The sequence below is a fragment of the Salvelinus sp. IW2-2015 genome, linkage group LG20 (assembly GCF_002910315.2).
Source record: "Salvelinus sp. IW2-2015 linkage group LG20, ASM291031v2, whole genome shotgun sequence".
Classification (NCBI taxonomy): domain Eukaryota; kingdom Metazoa; phylum Chordata; class Actinopteri; order Salmoniformes; family Salmonidae; genus Salvelinus; species Salvelinus sp. IW2-2015.
Genome location: NC_036860.1, coordinates 68,738,052 through 68,738,906, shown reverse-complemented (window position 1 = coordinate 68,738,906; position 855 = coordinate 68,738,052). Strand labels below are relative to the sequence as shown.

The following is an 855-nucleotide window of genomic DNA, read 5'->3' as shown; positions in this document are numbered from 1 at the left end:
TAGGTTGTAGTTATTATGAATATAGGACTATTTCTCTCTATTCCATTTGTATTTCATTAACCTTTGACTATTGGATGTTCTTATAGGCACTATAGTATTGCCAGTGTAACAGTATAGCTTCCGACCCGCTCCTCGCCCCTATCTGGGCTCGAACCAGGACACATCGACAACAGCCACCCTCGAAGCATTGTTTACCATCCTCCACAAAACTGTTGAGAGAAGGGGAACAACTACTTCAAGGTCTCAGAGCGAGTGACGTCACTGATTGAAACGCTATTAGCGCCACCCCGCTAACTAGCTAGCCATTTCACATCGGTTACATCAGCCTAATCTCGGAGTTGATAGCGTGAAGTCATAACAGCTCAATGCTGAAGCACAGCGAAGAGCTTGGCAAATGCAGGAAAGTGCTGTTTGATCTTCTCTTCTACTTTACTCAGGTCTACTTCCAAACGCCACTGCTCCTATAAACGTCTGTGTGTCTGTGTGCTTATTACCCCTTACACTGTTGACCAGAAACATAACAAATGAATCATGCCTGTAATAATAATGTGCCTCTGTCTCTGTGTTGTACAGGGTAGCGACGGACCACAATGTGGACAACACTACAGCCATCCTGCGTGACTGGCTCGTCAAGGTACAAAAACTCTACCACTATGTGGAGTGGAGGCCGCAGGAGGAGCCCACGTGAGTTCCTCTCATGTTCACTTTATAAACTGTGTGTGTTTCTGTATCTGTCTGTGTCATTTATTCAGGAGAGGGAACGCTTTACATTACATTTATAAGTCATTTCTAGATGGTTAATATGTGATTTATAAACTACAAATTAACTGTCTACAAACTACGTATAAACGCTTA

General features: G+C 43.3%; 1 protein-coding gene across 1 annotated transcript in view; it reads left to right on the top strand.

The window, feature by feature from the left end:
• Positions 1 to 855, top strand: part of LOC111980827 (procollagen galactosyltransferase 1) — a 38,531-nt gene that overhangs the window by 24,600 nt on the left and 13,076 nt on the right. The window contains exon 2 of the mRNA XM_024011835.2: positions 574 to 684. Coding sequence (XP_023867603.1) covers positions 574 to 684 — 111 coding nt within the window. The remainder of the gene's footprint in view (positions 1 to 573; positions 685 to 855) is intronic.